Here is a 23,258-nt window from a genome sequence, read left to right as displayed (position 1 = left end):
GCGGCACGTGACGCAGTGGTTAGCACGACTACGGCGCTGAGGACCAGGGTTCGAATCCCTACCCTGGGTCACTGTCCGCGTGGAGTTTGCACATTCTCCCCGTGCCTGCATGGGTTTCACCCTCACAACCCAAAGATGTGCAGGTTAGGTGGATTGGCCACGCTAAATTGGCCCTTAATTTGGAAAAAGAATAATTGGGTACTCTAAATTAAAAAAAAAAAGAAAAGTAGACTCATGAGGTTGTGTCCATATTACATCTGTGCCTGTGTTCAATTTGGTGGGTGGAAGTGAACCAGCATCCATGTTTGTAAAGGCTGAAGTATGGGCATTGAGTTAATGGCAGAAATAGCATTAAGCAGCTGGAGGGCCTAATGCTGTTTTCAGAACCTCCGTCCTGAAATTGCATTGCACTAGGTTGAATCATGATAACCAAGTCTACATACAACTTAACCAGAAGTCTTTAAACAGATGGCTGGTGCCATTGCAAAAAAGGTATTTAAAATCAAAAAATTGCAACACGCGGAGACGGGAGGTGCAGGTGTTCGAAGACCACTGGCTGCTTCTTAGTCGGCACTCTCCCTAAAACCACCCCTCCTCCCAACAAAGGACTGCCAACTCAACAAAAGATGCTGTTTGGCCCCCGAAGCCCGCTGGTCTTCCACTGCAAAGAGTGTTGCAGACAAGCACATTCTAAGCTCCAGGACTGTGTGCTGAGAAACATTCTAAAAATTGGGACAGACGGGCAGCACGGTGGCACCGTGCTTAGCATTGCTACCTCGCGGCGCCCAGGTCCCAGGTTCGATCCCGGCTCTGGGTCACTGTCCATGTGGAGTTTGCACATTCTCCCTGTGTTTGCGTGGGTTTCGCCCCCACAACCCAAAAGATGTGCAGGCTAGATGGATTGGCCACGCTAAATTGCCCCTTAATTGGAAAAAATGAATTGGGTATTCTAAATTTATTTTAAAAAAAGATTGGGACAGACATCACAAAGTCGCAATGGAAGAAGGCCACAATCTAAGATCCACCTGACATAGTATACCGATAGACAGGAAACAGTGCAAAATGTCTCCGGCAGTATCTCTGTCATGGAATATATAATGTAAATATCGCGTGTAATTGCAATTGTATTGAGGCTTCTGAGGGTGCCACATGCTGTATGGAAAGAGCTTCATTGCACTTTCAGTGAAGTCCAATTCAAATTGGTATGGAATGTAATTTAACAAATGTGTATGAATAAAATCAATTTTTGCAGCAAGAATTGTTTCAATGGACCTCGCCAGCCATTGCACACCTAATGATTAGAACACATGTAAAACACCTCAGACCTCACACACCAGAGGATGTTTGAAATGAAATGTCAATACAACTTGTAATTGTAAATGTAGAGCACCTCAGAGCGCCATGTAGAGAGACATAACTATGCACTGCACTTTATGTAAAGTCATATATGAACTGTTCTGTAATGTGCTCGCCAAAATTTATGAATAATATATATTTTAAAAGCAAAAAAATCTTTAAAGTCACTTTGTCAGCAGTTGCCTCGGGAGATGGAGCAGGTGTCTGCAGCTCATCAGTCTAATTTAAGTGCCTTGGGCCTACCCTTTCTGGCGCAGGAGTTATTTCCTGTGCCCATTCATGTTAGTAATATCCATGGCACTATCCCATTGTGTTCACAAACAAGCCAGAAGGACAGCTAATTGTAATTTTAAAGCAACTTTAACATAGAAAATGTTGCTTAATGCGGGAGGGGGGGAGAGTTTAAAGACTGTCAGCTGTGGGAATCGTTGCAGGCGGGATGGAACATTTGGCAGGCTAGCAAAAGTTTTGTTGACTTTGTTTGGCAGCACGGTGGCGCAGTGGTTAGCATTGCTGCCTCACGGCGCCAAGGTCCCAGGTTCGATCCCGGCTCCGGTCGCTATCCGTGTGGAGTTTGCACATTCTCCCCGTGCTTGCATGGGTTTCGCCCCCACAACCCAAAGATGTGCAGGGTAGATGGATTGGCCACGCTAAATTGCCCCTTAATTGGAAAAAATGAATTGGGTACTCTAAATTTATTTTTTAAAAAGAAGAAAAACGTACTTTGGGCGGAAATATCTGGTCTTGTGTTGTGGGACAGAAAATCCTGCTGAGTTCACTGATCTGAGACGGGGGGGAGTGGGAGGAGTGTGGTGGGGGGGGGCAGTAAAGGTGGGGGTTGGGTCATGGCTCACATCTCCCAACCTAGTGAGTAGTCATGATTGGACTCCTCTTGATCACAGTTGGAATGTGTAGCATAGGATCAGGCTCCACCTTGATGTCAATAATCTCTGTTATATGAAGTATTTTCACATCGCGCCACTGCAGTCTTGCCGATCAACTTGGAACTAGATTCCTCTGCATGAAACAAGGGGAGACAATTTCAGGAACAATCAATTTGAAGGAAAATTATTGCTAATTATTAGCGCTCGGTAGGCGAGAACAGTTTTTCTCAATAATTTAAGTTTTGGGGGCACACACTAGGAATATTAAATTCTTGCTGGTTCATTTATGTGTTTATTTCAATAGTAATTTCAAATTGTGAGCTTGCTGTGTTCCTCAAGTCAATCTGAAAAATATTTTTTTTGGTTCTGTCTTGCTTGGGAAATTGCAGGATGAATAATGACTCCAGTGTTTATTAAAGCAATAACAAATCTCCCAGAATTGATTCCAGATGCCACTAAATGTTTGCATGCAGTGAAATGATTCTCCATGCATTCTTTGGGATTGTGCTTTGTTATGGCCAAGCAGCTTAGAAAAAGAGGGAATCAAAAGAGTGATGTATCAGGAAGCTGCAATGAGCATGGAAACATATTCTTGGTTACTGTCATTTTTTGATTGAGACCCTTGCATTGCCTTGGTCTCACCCCCACAACCCAAAGATGTGCCGAGTAGGTGTATTGGCCTGCTAAATTGCCCCTTAATTGGGAATATTTTTAAAAACAGACTCCTGCATACAGTTTGTGAGAATAAATGTGAATTTGTTCACAATTAACTCTTTCATACGAACATGCATATGACCAAAAAACAGGGGTAGGCCATTCGGCGCCTCAAGCCTGTTTGGTCATTTAATAAGATCACAACTGATTTGAAAGTAACCTCAAATCTGCATCCCGCCTACCCCTTGCTCACCAAGAGTCTATCCATCTCTCCCTTAAAAATATTCAAGGATCTCCTTCCACAACGTTTTCATGAAGAGAGTTCCAAAGACTTACAACCCTCTGAGTGAAAAACAATTCACCTAATTTCTCTTTTAAATGGATGAGCATTTATTTTTAAATTGTGACTCCTATTTTTAGATTATCCCAGAAGAGGAAACATCCTCTCCACATCTATTCTGTCAGGACCCCTCCAGATCTTACATGCTTCGATCAAGTCACCTTTTAGTCTTCGAGAAACCATGAAAGAGTAGAAAGATAGATGACATTTAAGTCGTCATGGTGTAGCATAGAGTAAGGGGGAAGGGCACACATGGTAAATACTCATAAATATCTTTGCACCACCAATCCGATCTACATCTAACCTCTGTCTCACAGGTGTGAAGGATTGGCTGGGGAGGGGAGGGAAGGGGGGGGGCGGGCGTCCATATGGTCACACCCTCACCGAGACGTGGAAGGGCATGGGGGCAGCAATGTGAGCCCACTATGTATGACTGCGTCCCCAGTGACTGAGGTCTAAACGTTCACCACCTACCGCAACACCTCCTGGATCTCACCCCCCAAACGTATTTGGACCCGTGAGAAGGAATCGCCAGCTCACATGCAGGGACCATCCAGCCAGAAAATGATATGTTAACTTAAAGGCAGGAGTCAGAATTTGTCAGACAATGAGGAGCACAAGAGCTCTTCTCATGGCGAGTCATCATCATCCTCTGGCCCATGGACAAGACCTGCTGATACTGCCTGCCCAGGGCCAACACCCTGTGGTGATGCTGGTGGGACACATGGAGCGGGTGGCGGAGCTGTAGTAGTGGGAAGGAGCAGAAGGCTCGAGGGAAGGTGGAGTGAAGGACTAACAGAGGGAAAGGTTGAGAGTGTCAGGAGAAGTTGGATTTTATATGTGTGTGGGGGCGTTTGAAGTACGGGGAGGGGGGAAAAGTGTGGGATAGGGCAGCAGAGCAGTTGGTGGCCTGGCTCCCTACTTGGTAAATCAGGAGGTGATAAGGTCATCCTGGGTTACATGTTGGGCATCCTGCTGTGCCAGCTCATGCTCCATATCCGAATCCTCCCGGACATCAGCATTGTCCTCCTCGTCAGATGAGGCCTGCTGTTCTTTCTCCTCCTACAGCATGTCGCTCCGCTGCTGTGCACATGCAGCAGGCCACCACGATGCTTGAGACCCTCTGGGGGCCTACTTGAGCACCCCACCAGAGCAGTCCAGGCATCAGAAGCGCATCTTCAGAACGGCGATGTACCGCTTGATGATGCTCCTGGTTGCTTAGCGTTGTTATAACGGTTCTCCACCTCAGACTGGGGCCTCAGTACAGGTGTCATTAGCCATGACCTCAGCGGCCCACTAGCCAACTCCTCACCTGAGGGAGCACTTGATGGTACAGGGAATCGATGAGTGCAGCAAGATGTATGCATCATGTCGCTGTCTATATATTGGGTGCAGACGTGCATGATGTGCAGCTGGTGGTCGCACACTAACTGCATATTGATGAAGGACACCCCTGTTGAACCAGTGCTCGGAGGGCGACATGCATGCCATTGATCGCCCCTGCACCTGGGGCATGCCAGAGATGGCAGCAAATCCTGCTGCACAGGCATCTTGTTGGGCCTGGTCCAGGTTGAAGGTGATGTAGTCTGCTACCCGGGCACATAGGGAGGGAATTCCTGACAGTGCGGATGCACCTGTGTGCGGATGTCTGTCAGGCCCCACACAGGTCAGCGCTCGGGCCCCGGAATGAGCCAGAGGCATAAATATTCAGGGCGACTGTCACCGGGAGCAGGTGTCCTCCTCCATATCCAAACGGTGCCAGGTATGTCACCATCTGGCACAGCTGGTGAACGGTCACCCTGGTGAACCGGAGTCGTCAGCTGCATACATGGTCTGGCAGCAGCTCCTCGAAGGACAGGCGCCGCCGGCATACACGTGGTCTGATGCGGTGCTTCCTCTGTTGGATGGCCTGCACCTGAGCCTCACCAGCTGGCCCTTGCTCTCCTGGGGCAGGCTCCTCTTATGCAGGGTCCTCTCTGGGGTGGCCCTGGCGCTCTCGGCGCCGTGCATCTGCAACGGCAGCAGCGGCCATGTAGATAGCGAGCATTGCTAGCTGTATCCGAAATCCATGTCTCGGCAGGGGAGAGAGACAGAGAATGTTAGCAAGGTGAGGGTTCCCTTGACGATCCAATACCACCAGGCTACATGCTCACCCTGAGTTGTACTGCTGCACCACCCTCAACATGCCACCTCCCCCTCCAAAGGCCCCTGAGAAGTGATGCAGTCCGCATTTCACCCCTGTCCCCATAGTGACTGATACCCGGCCTGTGATATGGGGAACCTCTATCCTCCTCACCCGTGCCTGCCAACAGGGGTACTGGTGGCTGTTAGTGATATGCCCTGTTTCTCCTACTGTGGGTCTCCTCATTGGGTGAACCTTGTGTTATCCCATCAGGAACGTGACAACTGATGTGGCTGTGATATCCATACTGTGCAGCATTTTGTCTCCAAGTGTGTTGGCAGGTCCAACGGATGGGGGTGAGCGAGGGATGTGGTGTTTGCCGGTACCTTGGCTACAGTGTTCTGTGGAGCCTGGGTTTTACACACAGGTTGGAGCAGGGAGTTGTTCAGGTTTCCTGGCCGGGGACGGGATGGATGGGATCAGGGATGCGGTGAACAGGCAGGGGTTGACGACATCTCCTGATCCTCTGGAGTGGGCTAGCTAATGGCGCCACTGATGAGGCTTTTACTCTGAGAGAGGCTGTGTGCCAGGGAGGGTTCCAGCAGCAACGGTGCATGTGTCCTTTGTTTGCGGTGAGCTCTGCTAATCCCCTACTACTTCTATTTTGGGGCTGCATTTCTGAGGAGTACACGGAGGAGTGCTAGCACCTGGTGGGCCGGCGATTGAGCATGGCCACACCCATCCTGTTGATAATACTGCTGGTGTATCAGGGTTTCTAGAGGAGTGGACTGGCTGCGTTTTCACATGACCAGAAGCCCTTAGAGCATTTGCGGGGATCTGTGAGCAGTCAGCAGACTCAACAGCCAGGAGCCTGTAAGTTGCAGCTAGGATGTGGATTTAAATGATTTTATGCAGCAATGAGGATCTCAGAGGGGGACATCCCGAGTCCACACACTTACCACCAAGCCGTTCCCTGCTATTCCTTGAGGTCCAGCCATACATCCCCCAGCAAGTCCGAACAGTTTGCTTACTTCCTTGCTCGCCATGAATCCTGGATCTCACTTGTAAATACTTGCACCAAATCACGCCCGCGTGATTCACGGCTGAGAGGGCTGGAGCATCATGGGGGGTTGGAGATTCAGCCCGTTAATCATATTCAAATGCATTCAAGCCATGGTTTTGCATGGTGCCGCTGGCGTGGGGCGGGAGCATTGCAATGGGATTGGCACTTGGCGCCGATCCCGTTTTATGGCCGCGCTCCATTCTCCGCTGGATCAGGAAACCCGCTTCCAGCGTGGGGTAATGGAGAATCCACCCCCCCCCCTGTGTTTGCTCAGTGAATATGACCAAGAATAGCAGGCCAGGTTTCTCTCATCTATGCTAATTTTTGATGTATTTTTACCAAATGTTTTCACATTGGCATAAAGCTTCTTCAGTGTAAATTAGTTTGCAAGGCCCAAATTGACCCAGATGCAGAATGGAATGCGATTTCTCTATGCAGTGTTTCAATTTGCTCAACCCTGACTCTGGATTCAACCTATATTCTTTTTTTTTAAATTTCCGGTAAAGGGGCAATTTAGCATGGCCAATTCACCTACCCCGCACATCTTTGGGTTCTGGGGTGAGACCCATGCAAACACAGGGAGAATGTACAAACTCCACATGGACAGTGGCCTGGGGCTGGGATCAGACCTGGGTCCTCGTTGCCGAGAGGCAGCAGTGCTAACTACTGCAACACCATGCCGCCCTGAACCTACACTCTTAAAGACAACGTCACTGCCAAGCAAAACCAGTTATAACTAAAATTCAGACTGTTATAGTGTTACTGCACCCGTTTCAAGTGCGGTTGTTGTTAGGATATTGCAACTGGGCTTAACACCCCTTGTTTTCAAATGGCAATTGCATATCCACTGATCCTTTGTGATGAACGGTTACTGCCTTATCATCATGTAAGGTGATGTCCCCTTTAAGACCAGGCTTGGAACCCTGGGGACTCCGCCTCTGGCTCCGCCCATCTGGGAGCCATACATAAAGGCCTGCCTCATGGTCTGTATAGCAGTCAGCTCTCGTCCAAATCTGTAGCATAGTTATTAGCTTAATGAAGCCATCTTTATAGTTTAATCTCTAAGCATCATTATTGAGGGTACCTCAATTTATTTGGCTAAACTAGATTCAGGATGGACGCAGGCCTAAAACCAGAGAAGCTCAATCTGGAAGCACGAACGCCGGAGGCAAAGGAAATTTTTAAATACTGGCTGTGGTGCTTCGAGGCCTACCTGGACTCCGCAGAGACTCCCATCCTGGGGCCACGCAAGCTGCATCTACTCCACGCCCGGGTGAGTCACAGAATCTCCGCCACGCTCGAAAAGGCGACGAGTTATGAGGAAGCGATTGAGTTGCTGCGCAAACGGTTTGTCAAACCCGTCAATGAGGTGCACGCCCAGCATCTGCTCTCTACCTGCCGGCAGCGCTCGGGGGAATCGCTCGACGAGTTTGTTGAGAAACTCACCGCGCTGGCCAGGAACTGTGACCATAAGAATGTGGCAGGGGAAGTCCATATGAACCTGCACATCAGAGATTCTTTCGTGTCCGGCATCCGCTCGACCTATATCCGGCAGCGACTGCTCGAAAACGGGGCAAAAGACCTCCAGGAGACGCTAACGCTCGCCTCCTCGCTGGAGGTGGCCCGACATAACTTGGGTACGTACCCCGCGGACTCTGCCAGCCCCCCCCGGACTTCCTCAGACTCGCCTGTAGTACAGGCCTGCGCCACGCGGCGACCCGCTCACCATGGGGGCACACCTTGCTACTTCTGCGGGCAGGGCCAGCACCCTCGCCCACGCTGCCCAGCCTGCTCCGCGATCTGCAGCGACTGCGGGAAGAAAGGGCACTTTGCGAGGGTCTGCCTGGCCAGACCCAGGGGCCAGAAAAACAAAGAACAGCCGGCCCGAAAATCAGGCTCTCAGGCCCGCAGGCCTCGCAATGCTGCTGCGCACCGACCCGACACGTCCTCTTCTGACGCGTCATCAGCCTCGTGCAAATCATGGGAGCGGCCATCTGGTCGGCGGCCATCTTCTCGACCTGACACGTGCGACCAACGGCAGCGGCCATTTTACGACTCCGACTACCCGCGACTGGGTGCGATCACCCTCGATCAAACTCGGCCAAAACACCTGCAGAACTCCATGATGCAGGTCCAGGTCAACGGGCACGACACTGCATGCCTCTTCGACTCCGGGAGCACGGAGAGCTTTATCCACCCTGAAACGGTAAGGCGCTGCTCCCTACGCACCCATCACACATCCCAAACCATAGCCCTCGCATCTGGGTCCCACTCGGTACAACTCACGGGGTACTGTATTGCGGATCTCTCGATCCAGGGTGCCAAATACACCCGTTTCAAATTTTATATCCTCCCTCACCTCTGTGCCCCCCTGCTGCTCGGACTGGATTTCCAGTGCAGCCACCGAAGCCTGACACTGAAGTTCGGCGGACCCTTGCCCCCCCTCACGGTGTGCTGCCTTGCGACACTGAAAGTCGCACCCCCCTCGCTATTCGCTAACCTCACTCCCAACTGTAAGCCCGTCGCCACCAGGAGCCGGCGCTACAGTGCCCAAGATATGGCTTTTATCAAGTCAGAGGTCCAGCGTTTACTGGGAGAGGGGGTCATCGAGGCTAGCAACAGCCCTTGAAGAGCGCAAGTGGTGGTAGTCCGGTCCGGGGAGAAGAAACGGATGGTCGTGGATTATAGCCAGACCATAAACCGATTCACGCAGCTTGATGCGTACCCCCTTCCTCGCATCGCGGAAATGGTAAATCGGATCGCCCAATACGGAGTCTTTTCCACAGTCGACCTCAAATCTGCCTACCACCAGCTCCCCATCCGACCAAAAGACCGCCTCTATACTGCCTTCGAACCAGCCGGCCGGCTCTTCCACTTCCTCAGGGTCCCCTTTGGTGTCACAAATGGGGTCTCCGTCTTTCAAAGGGCGATGGACCAAATGGTGGACCAGTACGGTTTGCGGGCTACATACCCGTACTTGGACAATGTCACCATCTGCGGCCATGATCAGCAGGACCATGACGCTAACCTCAAAAAGTTCCTCCAGACCGCCCGAGCCCTTAACCTGACCTATAACGAGGGCAAATGCGTTTTCCACACCACCCGGCTGGCCATCCTCGGCTATGTCGTGGAAGACGGGGTCCTAGGTCCCGACCCCGACCGCATGCGCCCCCTTAAGGAACTCCCTCTCCCCCGCAGCCTCAAGGCCCTCAAACGGTGCTTGGGGCTTTTCTCCTATTACGCCCAGTGGGTCCCCAAGTATGCGGACAAAGCCCGCCAACTCCTAAAGACCACCACTTTTCCCCTCTTGGCTGAGGCTCAATCGGCCTTCAACCGCATCAAGGCCGACATCATCAAGGCCGCCATGCACGCGGTGGACGAAACCATCCCTTTCCAGGTAGAGAGCGATGCATCAGACATCGCCTTGGCTGCTACCCTCAATCAAGGAGGCAGACCAGTAGCGTTCTTCTCCCGGACCCTCACCGCCTCCGAGATTCGACACTCTGCAGTCGAAAAGGAGGCACAAGCCATTGTGGAGGCTGTGCGGTGCTGGAGACACTACCTCGCCGGTAGGAGGTTTACCCTTGTCACCGACCAACGGTCGGTCGCCTATATGTTCGATAACACGCAACGGGGCAAAATAAAAAACGATAAAATTTTGAGGTGGAGGATCGAACTCTCCACCTACTCGTACGATATCAAGTATCGTCCAGGGGAGCTCAACGAGCCCCCAGATGCCCTGTCCCGCGGCACATGCGCCAACGCGCAGGTGGACCGCCTGCAAGCCATCCACAATGACCTCTGCCACCCGGGGGTTACCCGGCTCGTCCATTTCATCAAGTCCCGCAACCTACCTTACTCAACCAAGGAGGTCAAGGCCATGGTCAGGGCCTGCCAGGTCTGTGCGGAGTGCAAACCGCACTTCTATCGGCCAGACAAGGTTCGGCTCGTGAAGGCCTCGGGCCCCTTTGAGCGACTGAGCGTGGACTTCAAGGGGCCCCTCCCGTCCACCAACCGTTATGCCTATTTCCTCACCGTGATCGATGAGTTCTCCCGTTTCCCATTCGCCATTCCCTGCACCGACATGACCTCAGCCACGGTGATTAAGGCACTGCACAGCATCTTCACCCTGTTCGGTTTCCCTGCTTATATCCACAGCACCGGGGTACATCGTTCATGAGCGATGAACTGCGTCAGTATCTGCTCAGCAAAGGCATCGCCTCGAGCAGAACGACCAGCTATAACCCACGGGGAAACGGGCAGGTGGAGAGGGAGAACGCGACCGTGTGGAAGGCTGTCCTTCTGGCCCTGCGGTCGAGAAATCTCCCAACCACCCGCTGGCAGGAGGTCCTACCCGATGCCCTACACTCCATTAGGTCACTCCTCTGCACGGCCACAAATGAGACCCCTCATGAGCGATTGTTTCTCTTCCCCAGGAAGTCTACCTCCGGGGTCTCGCTTCCACCTTGGCTGACGGCTCCGGGACCTGTTCTTCTCCGGAGGCACGCGAGGAGCCATAAAACGGACCCCCTAGTTGAAAAGGTCCGACTGCTCCACGCCAACCCCAGTTACGCCTACGTGGAGTACTCCGACGGCAGGCAAGATACGGTTTCCCTCCGGGATCTGGCGCCCGCTGGATCCTCCACCACAGACGCCCCTTCCCGCGCCGCTCCCCTGCAGGACCCGTCGCCCCCTACAACATACCCCCTTCCGGCCCTACCACCCGTTGGTGAGCTCCTACCGAGCACCCCCTTTACACACCCCGCCGGCGCCGGCTCCGCTACCCCCGGCCCTGCCTAGTTCCTCTGCCCCGACCCGGACCGAAGCTCCGACCGCTGTGCTCCCGGATGTGCCCTCAACCGGGACGTCCGTGCCCGCCGCACCACCGCCCGAACTGAGGAGATCGAGGAGGACGATCCGGCCGCCGAGACGGATGGACCTATGATGGCACTTCACCCCCGCCGGACTCCTTTTTAAACAGGGGATGAATGTGATGAACGGTTACTGCCTTATCATCATTTAAGGTGATGTCCCCTTTAAGACCAGGCTTGGAACCCTGGGGACTCCGCCTCTGGCTCCGTCCATCTGGGAGCCATACATAAAGGTCTGCCTCATGGTCTGTATAGCAGTCAGCTCTCGTCCAAATCTGTAGCATAGTTATTAGCCTAATAAAGCCTTCCTTACAGTTTAATCTCTAAGCATCATTATTGAGGGTACCTCACCCTTGCTGTAAAATGTGTGCGTATGCTTAGGTGTGCATGAGAGAGACACAGGTTGGTTTGGAAAGGATTGAACCTGGCTGCAGTGGTCAAGTACCGAGCAATATTCACAGCAGGTGTTCACAGATTAATAGTCACGTACTCATGGGTACCAGCAACCTTGGAACTGTTCTCCAGCAAGGTGTTAACACTTTCTGGAGAAGAGAGACAGGAACGTTGGCCAGAGGAAGAAAATGTACTCCTCACTACTTTGAAGTCATATACTAGTGGACAGAAGCTGACGAGTAACAACTACATCAGGGAGAAACCTGTGCACTGCCTGCAACGTTTGAACCATCAGTATTTGACATCTACTTTATTTTTTAAAGAAAAGTCTGTTGCAAAATTCATATTTATATGGGTTGAATTTCTGTAGGGATTTTCACAGTCATCTGCAGTAACTTGGAGAAAGATGCATGGACCAGAGGAACAAGCATAAATCCTGTCAGAAATTCTGCAACAGTTTTCTTACTCTCATTATCTCAATGTTGATCCTCGTTCAACCGGGAACACTTCCTTCTCTTAGCAAAACCTCAATTCAATAGCCAAGAGTTCAGATCCATGACACAAATGCAGCATCAATAATCAGACAAATTTTGCCTTTTGTAATAGCACTTCATTTATTTCTATTATTTTATCAGCTGTTGTAATAAAATAATCTTAATTCAAATAAACCAGTCAATCTCTTGTGGTAGTTAAAAATCATAGTTCCCTCTCTTTAATGGCTTGGTGGTAAATTCACTCTGGTCATGGCATCAAGCTGTTTAGAGCAAAAGGTCCCATGTTTCTGGCCTGTGCAGTTAGGCGACCTCAGCCAGAACACCATAGAGAGCACTACAGCTAGTGTTATCCCTGTGCTATGGAGGAGAAATTGAACTAGTATTCTCACTCCTAATTGCTGTGTCGTGACTGCTGGAAAGCGCAATAGGCTGGGCCTCAAATAAAGCCAGAATCTGGCTCTGCTGTAACAGCCTCTCGTGGTTAAATATTACACTAACACTTATTACCACGACCAACATATGAAGAATGCTGTACTGGGTGAGACCTTCAATTGCGGTTGGTGGTGATGGAATCCTGTCTCAATGAGAGAGTGTGCCATCAGGAGAGGAGAAGAGGGCAGCTGTGGGAAGAGGGATTGAGTATTCTGCATGAGTGGATTGCTTCTGAGGAATATCTTAACTTCTAACTTCTAACCATATACATTTTTAATTCATCTTGCAGGCATGTGTGCTGCTCAAAGGCATGTCCAAGTACAGGACGGCCCCCTGGTCAGAGCAGAAGGATACCATATAACCATTTGGTGTAATGTGTCCGGATATTCAGGTTCCACACAGCAGAACTTTGAGTGGTCCATCTATCTGCCTTCCGCACCTGAAAGACAAATCCAGATAGTCAGCACAAATGATCCTGACTACCCATATGCTGTGTTTGGAGGCAGAGTACGGAATAAGGAGGTCTACATTGAGAGGATTGATGGCGACTCTGCATTGTTGCACATTACCAACCTACAACTGGGAGATACAGGGGAATATGAATGTCACACTCCTAACACAGAATCAACCTACTGGGGATCCTACAATGCCAAGGGGAATCTGACAGGTGAGTGATCCTTGCCTTTGCACATGATTGTCTTTGCTAATGTGGATGTGTAGCGGGTAATAACAGAGCAACATCAAATGTGCAACATCCCTTTGAAGAAGCAACAGGACTTTAATAACAATGTGATGCTGTAATTATTTCACAGAATTTTCAGGTTTATATAGATGCACATTTCTTACGATGAAGATAGTTTAAAACAAGACCATTTGCGACTTGAAACTTAAAGTGACCCTGAATGTTTCTATTAGGTCTCTGGTTGTAGTTTGGCAGAAGCTTATTATTGGAACTTTAACTAGGTATTAAAGTAGGTTTCTGAATTCTTATGGTGTCTGTACTCAAGCTTCATTAAAATATAAATTATGGGCAGGTCTCTCTTTAAAACTGATCCCAGGTGCGATGCATTATTTAAAACAGTTAGTTACAGTGGTATTTCACATGCCAAAGCTCTGAATAATGTGCTTCATCTGGGGCCATTTTTACAGGAGAAGGTGTCTCTAATGTGAAAAACATGTCAAGCTTCAAGAACGATGTCACTACTTGGAGTGAAGAAAATATAATTTTCGGAAAATGTGCTTAAGTTTCACACAGATGCACACTTGAGAAATCTCCATTTGTGCAATATTAACAAAGAGTTTAATTTAGTATGAATAATGTTAGATTGCTTCTGGGTTGAATGAATTTCCACTCCCATTCTACACCAATTAGTTTCCTTTTAATTTGAGAATTTGATGCTTCGCCTATTTGGATTGTTCTGAAACTAATATTTTTATTGAAGGTTTTCCATTTAACCACAAGGCACAATAAATTTCCAAAATCTAGTACAATACAGAGTGATTATTATTCCACATATACATAAAGAAAAGACCAGCAAATCTCATACAAATGGTTCAGGTTATCAATCATTTTCATCATTGTAGTTGGCGTCTCCTTTGTATGGATAATGAAAAGATACCAGAAAGAGTGGGGGGTCTCAGGTAACAAATAAAGCCATGTGCACATGGCACCATCTGCACCCTCCTCCACAGCACAACAAAAAACAGAGCTATGGGATCCCTTAGGGGGTAAAATACAACCAGTCAGGACCTAACTCAGCATCCCAAGACCTCCAAGCAATGAAAGGATCCTCCAGGAAAGGGGGAACCACAGGATACTGTTATCAGTACGAGACGTGTCCTGGCATACTCTCGTATACAGGCCAGTAAGCCGAGGATTCTTACGCCATGCCACAACTCACTACACAACAGACTTCACTCCTCCTGAGCCAACTTAGAGGCACCGTTCAAGCCCAACCACCACTGGAAAATTTAATCCATTTTCCACCAAGGAAACCCTACCGACAAGGAGAAGAAAGATCTCAAGACACCCATCAACAGGATATCCTGTCAAGATAAATATAGCGAATCGGAGCATGCATCAGCACCTCACCTATCCAGCGAAAGAAAGGAAACCCCAGAGAGAGAGGAACACCAGGATTAGCCAATAGACGTCAAACATGATCTAGCAATTTACACTTTCACAGAACGGATGCCAGGAACAGAACAACCTAGCCCCCACGCCCCCCCCCCCCCCATTCCCCCCCCCCCCCCCCCCACTCCCCCCCAGGTGATCCCAAGCCTCAAGAAGGAGCACAGTCCAGGAATCCCAATATAAGACCATTGGAGAGGGGTGACATACTCCTGTATCCAGCCGAATTTCCAACTGAAGACTCTGACAATGCTGACCCGAAGCACTCTGACCCTATAGCCAACAGGATACTACATCCCCAGGCGATCCAAATCTCTAGGAGAGTAGTCCAGAAGCTCCCTAAAGGAAATATCTCAGGGGATGGTCACCTACTCCCCTGTCCAGCGTACCCTCTACATGACTCGGATAAACACAGTAACTATTGCCCTAACCTACTCAATCAAACGTAAGTAGGATCAATGGCATACTATAAGAGGGGCTGACAGAACAAGGATATTCACATCACTCTTATAAATAAAACAAAATTTGATAATTCTATTGCGTTTATTCCTCAACATTCTCAAATTTCACCCCGGGGAGGGAAATCTGGTCTTAAAAATATGGAACGTTTTCAGGTACAGAAAGACACCTTTTGGCGCATTGTGACTGTCTGTATTGGATTAGGCTTCCCTAAAGTACCAAGAATTGTGCTGCAGTAGCAGCCTTTGCAGTTCCAACTGGTATAGTGGAACCAGGGGGAGAAACAACTGTGATGTGACTTTGTGGTCTGCCGTCTCAGCAAAGCCACATGATAAAGGAACAATTCAGGAGGCCTAGGACTCTATGCTTCCAAATGGATGTATTCCCAACTTTACTATTCCATCTCCTCCCATATACACACTGAAACAAGATGACTAATTCTGTATTTGGTCTTGCCAAACTGTCTTAGTACCCTGATATATTGGTACTAACGACAAAGACAGGAAGGGGCATGAGGTCCTGCAGCAGGAGTTCAGGGAGCTAGGCAGAAAGTTAAAAGACAGGACCTCTAGGGTTGTAATCTCGGGATTACTCCCTGTGCCACGTGCCAGTGAGGCTAGAAATAGGAAGATAGAGCAGCTAAACACGTGGCTAAACAGCTGGTGTAGGAGGGAGGGTTTCCGTTATCTGGACCACTGGGAGCTCTTCTGGGGCAGGTGTGACCTATATAAGAAGGACGGGTTGCATCTAAACTGGAGAGGCATAAATATCCTGGCCGCGAGATTTGCTAGTGTCACACGGGAGGGTTTAAACTAGTATGGCAGGGGGGTAGGCACGGAAGCAATAGGTCAGAAGGTGAGAGCATTGAGGGAGAACTAGGGAATAGGGACAGTGTGGCTCTGAGGCAGAGCAGACAGGGAGAAGTTGCTGAACACAGCGGGTCTGGTGGCCTGAAGTGCATATGTTTTAATGCAAGAAGTATTACGGGTAAGGCAGATGAACTTAGAGCTTGGATTAGTACTTGAAACTATGATGTTGTTGCCATTACAGAGACCTGGTTGAGGGAAGGGCAAGATTGGCAGCTAAACGTTCCTGGATTTAGATGTTTCAGGCAGGATAGAGGGGGATGTAAAAGGGGTGGCGGAGTTGCGCTACTGGTTAGGGAGAATATCACAGCTGTACTACGGGAGGACACCTCAGAGGGCAGTGAGGCTATATGGGTAGAGATCAGGAATAAGAAGGGTGCAGTCACAATGTTGGGGGTTTACTACAGGCCTCCCAACAGCCAGCGGGAGATAGAGGAGCAGATAGGTAGACAGATTTTGGAAAAGAGTAAAAACAACAGGGTTGTGGTGATGGGAGACTTCAACTTCCACAATATTTTTTAAAAAATATATATTTTATTCAAATTTTTTACGGCCAAACAAAACAGTACAAAGATTTTTCCCTTTTACAACAATAAAACAATATAAATAATAGTGACCGTTTTTAACAAATAAATAAATAATATATAAACTAAATGGCAACTGCCATAACAAAATATTAACTCTCCCAAATAATAAAGTCAAACAAGCCAATATACACATCCAAGTACAAATATCCTTACAAAAACACCCCTGAGAACCCCCCCTCCCACCCCCGGGTTGCTGCTGCTACTTTCCCAGTTCCTTTATCGTTCTGCGAGATAGTTAATGAACGGTTGCCACCGCCTGGTGAACCCTTGAGCCGAACCCCTTTGTGCGAACATTATCCGTTCCAGTTTTATAAACCCTGCCATGTTGTTTATCCAGGCCTCCACGCTCGGGGGTTTAGCTTCCTTCCACATTAACAATATCCTTCGCCGGGCTACTAGGGACGCAAAGGCCAAAACATCAGCCTCTCTCGCCTCCAGCACTCCCGGCTCTTCTGCAACCCCGAATATAGCCAACCCCCAGCTTGGCTCGACCCGGACCCCCACCACCTTCGAAAGCACATTTGCCACCCCCACCCAGAACCCATGCAGTGTCGAGCATGACCAAAACATGTGGGTGTCGTTCGCTGGGCTTCTCGCGCATCTCCCGCACCTATCCTCTACCCCGAAAAATTTACTGAGCCTTGCTCCGGTCATGTGCGCCCTGTGCAAGACCTTGAATTGTATCAGGCTAAGCCTGGCACATGAGGATGAAGAGTTTACCCTGCGTAGGGCATCTGCCCACAGCCCCTCTTCGATCTCTTCCCTCAGCTCTTCTTCCCATTTTCCCTTCAGCTCATCCACCATGATCTCCCCCTCGTCTCTCATTTCCCTGTATATATCTGACACCCTACCATCCCCCACCCATGTCCCCGAAATCACTCTATCCTGAATCTCCTGCATCGGGAGCTGCGGAAATTCCCTCATCTGTTGCCTCACAAAAGCCCTCAATTGCATATACCGAAATGCATTCCCCTGGGGCAACCCGTATTTTTCCGTCAGCGCTCCCAGACTCGCAAACGTCCCGTCTAGGAACAGATCCCTCAGTTGCACAATCCCTGCTCTCTGCCATGTTCTAAATCCCCCATCTATTCTCCCCGGGACAAACCTATGATTATTCCTTATCGGGGACCGCACCGAGGCACCCGTCATTCCCTTATGCCGTCTCCACTGCCCCCAAATTTTCAGCGTTGCCACCATCACTGGAATTGTGGTGTATTTATTCGGGGAGAACGGCAACGGCGCCGTCGCCAATGCTTGTAGGCTGGTTCCTTTACAGGACGCCATTTCCAGTCTCTTCCACGCCGCTCCCTCCCCTTCTCCCATCCACTTACACACCATTGAGATATTGGCGGCCCAATAATAATCACTTAAGCTCGGCAGTGCCAGTCCCCCCCTATCCCTGCTATGCTGCAAAAAAACCCTCCTCACTCTCGGGGTCTTCCCAGCCCACACAAAGCTCATAACACTCTTCTCAATTTTTTTGAAAAAAGCCCTCGTAACCATCACCGGGAGGCACTGGAACACAAAAAGAAATCTCGGGAGGACTACCATTTTCACCGCCTGCACCCTGCCCACCAGTGACAGGGACACCATGTCCCATCTCTTAAAATCCTTCTCCATCTGTTCCACCAATCGTGTTAAATTAAGCCTATGTAGGGTTCCCCAGTTCCTGGCTATCTGGATCCCTAAGTACCGGACATCTCTTGTTACCCTCCTCAGCGGTAAATCATCTATTCCCCTGCTCTGCTCCCCCGGATGCACCACAAACAACTCACTCTTCCCCATATTCAATTTGTACCCCGGAAATTCCCCAAACTCCCTGAGTGTCCACATTATCTCAGGCATCCCCTCCACTGGGTCCGCAACATACAGCAATAGATCATCTGCATACAATGATACCCGGTGTTCTTCTCCTCCCCTGAGTACTCCCCTCCACTTCCTAGAGCCCCTCAGTGCTATGGCCAGTGGCTCAATTGCCAATGCAAACAGTAACGGAGATAGGGGACACCCCTGTCTTGTCCCTCTATAAAGACGGAAGTAGTCGGACCTCTGCCTGTTCGTGATCACACTTGCCACCGGGGCCCTATATAGCAGCTGTACCCATCCAATAAACCCCTCTCCAAAACCAAATCTCTTCAACACTTCCCATAGGTAGTCCCACTCCACTCTCAAATGCTTTCTCAGCGTCCATCGCCACCACTATCTCCGCCTCCCCCTCCGGCGGGGGCATCATCATCACCCCTAGCAGCCTCCGTATATTCGTGTTCAGCTGTCTCCCCTTAACGAACCCAGTTTGATCCTCGTGGACCACCCCCGGGACACAATCCTCTATCCTTGTCGCCATCACCTTGGCCAGGAGCTTAGCATCCACGTTCAGGAGGGAAATAGGCCTGTAAGACCTGCACTGCAGCGGGTCTTTTTCCTTCTTTAAGAGTAACGATATCGTCGCCTCCAACATAGTCGGGGGCAACTTCCCCCTTTCCCTGGCCTCATTAAAGGTTCTCGTCAAAAGCGGGGCCAGTAGGTCCATGTATTTCCGATAAAATTCCATCGGGAACCCATCCGGTCCCGGGGCCTTCCCCGCCTGCATGCTCCCAATCCCCTTTACCACCTCCTCCACCTCAATCCGTGCTCCCAGTCCCGCCCGCTCCTGCTCCTCCACCTTCGGGAATTCCAGCCGATCTAGGAAATGCATCATTCCCTCCTTCCCTTCCGGGGGCTGAGCCTTATGCAGCCTCTCGTAGAATGCCTTAAACACCCCGTTCACCCTCTCCGCTCCCCATTCCATCTCACCTTCCTCATCCCTCACCCCACCTATCTCCCTCGCCGCTCCCCTCTTCCTCAGTTGTTGGGCCAGTAACCGGCTCGCCTTCTCTCCATACTCATACTGTACTCCCTGTGCCCTCCTCCACTGTGCTTCTGCCTTGCCCATGGTCAGCAGGTCAAATTCCAGATGTAGCCTTTGTCTTTCCCTGTACAGTCCCTCCTCCGGAGCCTCTGCATATTGCCTGTCTACCCTCAGACGTTCTCTCAACAGTCGCTCCCTTTCTTTACTCTCTTGCTTCCCGTTATGGGCCCTTATGGATATCAGTTCCCCTCTGACCACCGCCTTCAGCGCCTCCCAGACCACTCCCACCTGGACCTCTCCGTTATCATTAAGCTCCAGGTACCTTTTGATACACCCCCTCACCCTTAGACATACCCCCTCATCCGCCAACAACCCCATATCCAATCTCCAGAGTGGGTGCTGCTCCTTTTCCTCTCCTACCTCCAGATCTACCCAATGTGGAGCGTGGTCCGAAATGGCTATGGCCATGTACTCCGTCCCTGTCACCTTCGGAATCAGTGCCCTTCCCAGGACAAAAAAATCTATCCGTGAATACACCTTGTGAACATGGGAGAAAAATGAAAACTCCTTACTCCTAGTCCTAATAAATCTCCAGGGGTTTACTCCTCCCATCTGCTCCATGAAGTCCTTAAGCACCTTGGCCACTGCCGGCCTCCTCCCGGTCTTAGACCTAGACCGGTCCAGCCCTGGATCAAGCACCGTATTGAAGCCTCCCCCCATTACCAGCTTGCCCGCCTCCAGGTCCGGGATACGCCCCAGCATACGCTTCATGAAGTTTACATCATCCCAGTTCGGGGCGTATACGTTCACCAGAACCACCGCCTCCCCTTGCAATCTGCCACTCACCATCACGTATCTACCCCCACTGTCTGCCACTATGGTCTTTGCCTCAAACAGTACCCGTTTCCCCACTAAAATAGCCCCCCCCCCCCCTATTCTTCGCATCTAAGCCCGAATGGAACACCTGCCCCACCCATCCTTTACGTAGTCTGGCCTGATCTGCCAGTTTCAGGTGCGTCTCCTGCAACATGACCACACCTGCCTTTAAGTTCTTTAGGTGTGCGAGTACCCGTGCCCTTTTAATCGGCCCATTCAGCCCTCTCACGTTCCACGTGATCAACCGGGTTGGGGGGCTCTTTACCACCCCCCATGTCGACTAGCCATCCCCTTTTCTAACCCAGCTCCTCACCCGGTTCCCACGTACCCGTATATCCCACCGACGGTGCTCTCCCGTCCCGACCACCCCGCCCCATAACAGCTCCCCCTTCCCCTTAGCAGCAGCAACCCAGTTAACACCCCCCCCCCTCCGCTAGATCCCTTTCTAGCGTAGTTGCACCCCCCATGTTGCTCCCAGAAGTCAGCAAACTCTGGCTGACCTCAGCTTTCCCCCGTTTGTCCTCGGCCCCTCATTGTGCGAGGCCCCCTCCTTCCTGCGTCCCCGTTCCCGCCACAATTACCATAGCGCGGGAGCAAAGCCTGCGTTTCCCACTCGGCCCCGCCCCTGATGGCGCAGTTCCCTTCTCCTTCCCCTTTCCTTCCCACCGGCGCCCACAGTTCCCCATACTCACCCCGCCACCCGCCCCCCCCCCCCCCACAAGGGAAAAAGAGAAAAGTCACAAAATTGAAAATTGAAAGAAAACTCCCCCCCCCGCCCCCCCCCCCCCCCCCCCCCCCACCTTCCCCTTCCTCGTCCCACATAATCACCCCACCACTTTATTACAGAAGCTTTTTCTCTCGCCAGACTATTCCAGCTTCTCGTCCACAATGAATGTCCCCGCCTCTTCTGCCGTCTCAAAGTAGTGGTGCTTCTGTTGGTGTGTGACCCACAGTCTCGCCGGCTGCAACATTCCAAATTTAACCTTCTTTTTGTGGAGCACCGCCTTGGCCCGGTTGAAACTTGCCCTCCTTCTCGCCACCTCCGCACTCCAATCCTGGTACACGCGAATCACCGCGTTCTCCCACCTGCTGCTCCGAGTTTTCTTCGCCCATCTTAGAACCATCTCTCTGTCATTGGAGCGGTGAAACCTCACCACTATGGCTCAAGGTATTTCTCCTGCCTTTGGTCTTTGCGCCAGAACTCGATAAGCTCCCTCCACCTCCAAAGGGCCCGTCGGGGCCTCCGATCCCATTAGCGAGTGAATCATCGTGCTCACATATGCCCCGACGTCCGCCCCCTCTGTGCCTTCGGGAAGACCCAAGACTCTTAAAGTCTTCCTGCTCGAGTTATTCTCCAGGGCTTCCAACCTCTCCACACACCTTTTGTGCTGTGCCTCGTGCGTCTCTGTCCTTACCACCAGACCCTGTATTTCATCCTCATTCTCCGCAGCCTTTGCCTTCACGACCCGAAGCTCCAACTCCTGGGTCCTCTGCGCCTCCTTTAGCCCTTCAATCGCCTGTAGCATCGGGGCCAACACCTCCTTCTTCAGCTCTTCCACACAGCGCCGCAGGAACTTTTGTTGCTCCGGGCCCCATAACAAACGGCCACCTTCCAACGCCATCTTGCCTCGAGCTTCCCTTCCTTGCTGCTGCTCCAGTGGATCCACTGCAATCCGGCCGCTATCCTCTCCTTTACCCATATTTATCCAGGGGGATTCACCGCACAATGATTTTGGCCGTTAAAAATTGCCGTTGGGGCTCCTAATAAGAGCCCAAAAGTCCGTTTCAACGGGAGGTGCCGAAACGTGCGACTTAGCTGGTCATCGCCGCACCCGGAAGTCCAACTTCCCCAATATTGACTGGGACTCACTTCGTGCCAGGGGCTTAGACGGGGCAGAGTTTGTAATAGCATGCAGGAGGGCTTCCTAAAACAATATGTAGACAGTCCAACTAGGGAAGGGGCGGTACTGGACCTGGTATTGGGGAATGAGCCCGGCCAGGTGGTAGGAGTTTCAGTAGGGGAGCATTTCGGGAACAGTGACCACAATTCAGTAAGTTTTAAAGTGCTGGTGGACAAGGATAAGAGTGGTCCTAGGATGAATGTGTTAAATTGGGGGAAGGCTAATTATAACAATATGAGGCGGGAACTGAAGAACCTAGATTGGGAGCGGATGTTTGAGGGCAAATCAACATCTGACATGTGGGTAGATTTCAAATGTCAGTTGAAAGGAATTCAGGACCGGCATGTTCCTATGAGGAAGAAAGATAAATACGGCAATTTTCGGGAACCTTGGATAACGAGAGATATTGTAGGCCGCGGAAAAAAGAAAAAGGAGGCATTTGTCAGGGCTAAAAGGCTGGGAACAGACAAAGCCTGTGTGGAATATAAGGAAAGTAGGAAGGAACTTAAGCAAGGAGTCAGGAGGGCTAGAAGGGGTCACGAAAAGTTATTGGCAAATAGGGTTAAGGAAAATCCCAAGGCTTTTTACACGTACATAAAAAGCAAGAGGGTAGCCAGGGAAAGGGTTGGCCCACTGAAGGATAGGCAAGGGAATCTATGTGTGGAGCCAGAGGAAATGGGTGAGGTACTAAATGAATACTTTGCATCAGTATTCACCAAAGAGAAGGAATTGGTAGATGTTGAGTCTGGAGAAGGGTGTGTCGATAGCCTGGGTCACATTGAGATCCAAAAAGACGAGGTGTTGGGCGTCATAAAAAATATTAAGGTAGATAAGTCCCCAGCGCCTGATGGGATCTTCCCCAGAATACTGAAGGAGGCTGGAGAGGAAATTGCTGAAGCCTTGACAGAAATCTTTGGATCCTCACTGTCTTCAGGTGATGTCCCGGAGGACTGGAGAATAGCCAATGTTGTTCCTCTGTTT

General features: G+C 50.5%; 1 protein-coding gene across 1 annotated transcript in view; it reads left to right on the top strand.

Moving 5' to 3' along the window:
• Nucleotides 1–23,258, top strand: part of igsf3 (immunoglobulin superfamily, member 3) — a 347,295-nt gene that overhangs the window by 113,865 nt on the left and 210,172 nt on the right. The window contains exon 2 of the mRNA XM_072513781.1: nt 12,899–13,276. Coding sequence (XP_072369882.1) covers nt 12,899–13,276 — 378 coding nt within the window. The remainder of the gene's footprint in view (nt 1–12,898; nt 13,277–23,258) is intronic.

This window comes from Scyliorhinus torazame, chromosome 8 (genome assembly GCF_047496885.1).
Source record: "Scyliorhinus torazame isolate Kashiwa2021f chromosome 8, sScyTor2.1, whole genome shotgun sequence".
In the NCBI taxonomy this organism is placed as follows: Eukaryota; Metazoa; Chordata; class Chondrichthyes; order Carcharhiniformes; family Scyliorhinidae; genus Scyliorhinus; species Scyliorhinus torazame.
Note: the sequence above shows the minus strand (reverse complement) of the source record. Positions and strands in the feature narration are given on the sequence as shown.